The following is a 2,830-nucleotide window of genomic DNA, read 5'->3' as shown; positions in this document are numbered from 1 at the left end:
TTCCCCTGCCCTCTCCTGCAGCAGCTTTGGCTCCCCGGCACGGTGTCTCCAGCCGGCTGTTGGCAGCGCCGTGGCAATGGTGGGAGAAGCGCTGACCTGTTGTTTCTTCCCCTGCAGCAGTGAGCACAGAAGCAGCTGATGCAAATTCAGACAAAGAGATGGAGTCTGAGGAGCCCCAGGAGAAAGCAAAAGCCCAGGGGGCACCAAAAATAGAAGAGGAGGAGCAGGACCTAAAGGTATGGAGATGCAGAGGTGTGTGTTGGTGAGATCTGTCCCAGCTCACGTAAGGGACATAGCTGGGCGCTCAGCAGCTCCCCCAGGCCCTGGCCGGTTCGCTGCTCTCCCAGGGGCTCGCCATGCTGCCGGCAGTGCGGAGGGACGTGCTGGGGACACCTGAGCTTTGGGCTGTGGGTTTGGCCCGACTGGAGAGACCTTGCCTGCCTCCTGCGCTGCCGGCGGGGCAGCACCGTACCCCTGCTGAAGCTGTAAACCTCAGATCCTAGTACAGCTGCAAGAGCAGCTTGCCCTGGCCCTGTTAAAGCACAGCCCTGCAGGCTTGGGCCGGTGTCTCTGCAGCCCGGTGTCTTGTCTCCAGCAGGAGCCAGCAGCAAAGCCTCCCAAGTGTTATGAAAATAAAAATAAAAATAAAGGGGGTGTGGGGGGGATGAAGACTGAGCCCTGGGTCTGGTTGTGAGAGAGAGCAAACACTTTTGTCTTGACTTTCTTTTCACCAATAATGATATTGCAGTCCGTTGGCACCTGCCCGTTTCCAGGCTGAAGACTCCTCGTCCGTAACCTCTCTGTGTCTGGAGGCTGCCGGTACCTCTCACTCAGTCCTTCGCCCAGCATTGCTTTTTGAAGTTGTTAGTGTCAAGTTGGGGAAGCCCTGGGGATTTCTGCAGCATCATGCTGCTACTTTCTCTTCCGAGCCTTGGTTTTGCTCTTTTTGGCTGCAGCTGAACGATTCCCAGAGCCCCTTCCTGAGCTGTAGTAGTGGCACGTGGAGCTACAGGCTCTGGGTGACAGTTATGCAGAGTGGTAGGGGAGATCTTGTTTACTTTTCCTTTTGATTCCCCGGTCGCTTGTTACCGTGCGATCTCCTGCAGCATTAAATTTGGCTGCCGAATAATTTCGTTTTGTTAGCAGATGTTGTCACCTCCCTGTGCCAGATGGTTTACGGATCGGGAATTGCCGGCTCCTGGTAGAAGCCCTGTGGAAACCTGCAGCGAAAACTGACCTCCGGTCCTGCCCTCATTTCCCATCACTTAATCATTTTTCTGGTGTGCGAGGGAAGGGCTTTGTTACTGTCCTTGTGACAGATTTAGCATCTCCCGTAAAACTTTAGCAGAGTTTTGAGATGTGATGTTCCCTGTCCAAAGCCACTGAGCCCTCCCTCAGTATAGCATCTACATGAGGCTTGTCTGATGTCTAAATTGAATTTAAAATTAAAAAAAAAAGAAAAAAAGCCTGCAGCAGGGCCACACTCCTTGGCTGCTGCGCCCCAGGGGGCTGCCCAAAGCCTTTTAAGTTGTCACGTTTGCTGTCCCCTTTTCTCCTGGTCCTGGCGGTGCTCTGTGACGGATTGAGTGCTGTAGCGTGGTGCTTTCCCATGCAGGATCCCTTTAGAGTTTTTTTTTCCTGGGGTAATTGGTACCGTTTGCTTCATCGGTTCGGGGTAATCTCTCTTCTGCTGGCTCTTTGGTTTGCAGGAGATCCACCGAGTCCTCCGCTGCGAAGTCACCCTCTGCTGTGGGATCTTCCCTGGCTTCTACGTAGCTGCATTAAGGCGGGAACTCATTTCCCTGCCTCGGGCTTCTTTAGCGCTGCTTGTCTGTCTGGCCCGCCCCCCTCTCTAGAGACAGCCACTGCGTTCTTGGCTTTGGGGACCTTCCAAAGCTCCTTGTGAAGAGTGAAGGAAAAAAGAAATTTTTAGAGCCCTCCTTAAAGCAATCGTGATGCCGCTTGCAGGCATCTGCCCCGTTTCTGCTCTTGATGGCTTTCTGGTTCGTAGCTGCTTTCATGCAGTCCCCTCGGTCAGAGGGATTGACAACGGGGGATCCCCGTGTCCCCATGCAGTGCCCAAATTGGAGGTTTCGCTCCCGTGGGACACTGGGGTTGAGTAATGGTGGTCGCTGCAGACTGGCCTGAATCTTAACGTAGATGATGCTCAGGAGTAAATCCAGAGCTGTTACCCCTATCCTGCTCTTCCCAGCTAGTTTCTCTGGAAAGTGGCGATGGACGAAGTCTGAAATTGTATCCTGGCCCATTTCCTTTGGGAAATGGTTGAAGTATTATATTTATAACACTTTCTGCCCTGGCGATTGCTCTGCCGTAACTCCAGAGCCAGGGTGCTGAAGCAGAACAAGCCCGTACCTTCCTTCAGCTGGTGCCGAGCGGTGACCATGCTGAGAAGCACCAGCGGCTGTGGCTGGGAGCAGGGAAGGGCCCACACGGAGGAGTTAGGGTTCCCTGGCACCTCCCATGGTGGCAGAGGAGGTCTCATCCTGCCACCCCACGCCAACCCCATCCCTGGGACGCAGGAGTTAGTGGGGCTTAAAGGAGGGGGTGACAGGTGCACACGTTTTGGGGTGGCACATCCCAGTCCCACCAGGCTGAGGGGCTGCAGGCGGTCCCAAGTCCTGTTTGCCGGGGAAGGCCTCGAGCCACGGGGCCGCTACCCAAGGGCAGCTCTTTACTCTTCCCTTTCTCCCTGGCAGTTTCAGATCGGAGAGCTGGCAAATACTCTGACTAGTAAATTGGAGTTCCTGGGCATCAACAGACAATCTATCTCCAACTTCCACATGTTGCTGTTGCAGACAGAGGTAACCGA

The 2,830-nt window shown here is 54.5% G+C and overlaps 1 protein-coding gene across 1 annotated transcript in view; it reads left to right on the top strand.

Annotated features, from left to right (window-relative positions):
• FNBP4 (formin binding protein 4) overlaps positions 1-2,822 on the top strand; it is a gene marked incomplete at both ends in the record, with an annotated part of 6,957 nt that extends 4,135 nt beyond the window's left edge. Inside the window, 2 exons of the mRNA XM_010285484.1 lie at positions 118-236; positions 2,718-2,822. Of these exons, the coding sequence (XP_010283786.1) occupies positions 118-236; positions 2,718-2,822 (224 nt within the window). The remainder of the gene's footprint in view (positions 1-117; positions 237-2,717) is intronic.
• Positions 2,823-2,830: the final 8 nt, after the last annotated feature.

The sequence above is a fragment of the Phaethon lepturus genome, unplaced genomic scaffold (genome assembly GCF_000687285.1).
Source record: "Phaethon lepturus isolate BGI_N335 unplaced genomic scaffold, ASM68728v1 scaffold21434, whole genome shotgun sequence".
NCBI lineage: Eukaryota > Metazoa > Chordata > Aves > Phaethontiformes > Phaethontidae > Phaethon > Phaethon lepturus.
This window is presented reverse-complemented; position numbering and strand designations above follow the sequence as displayed.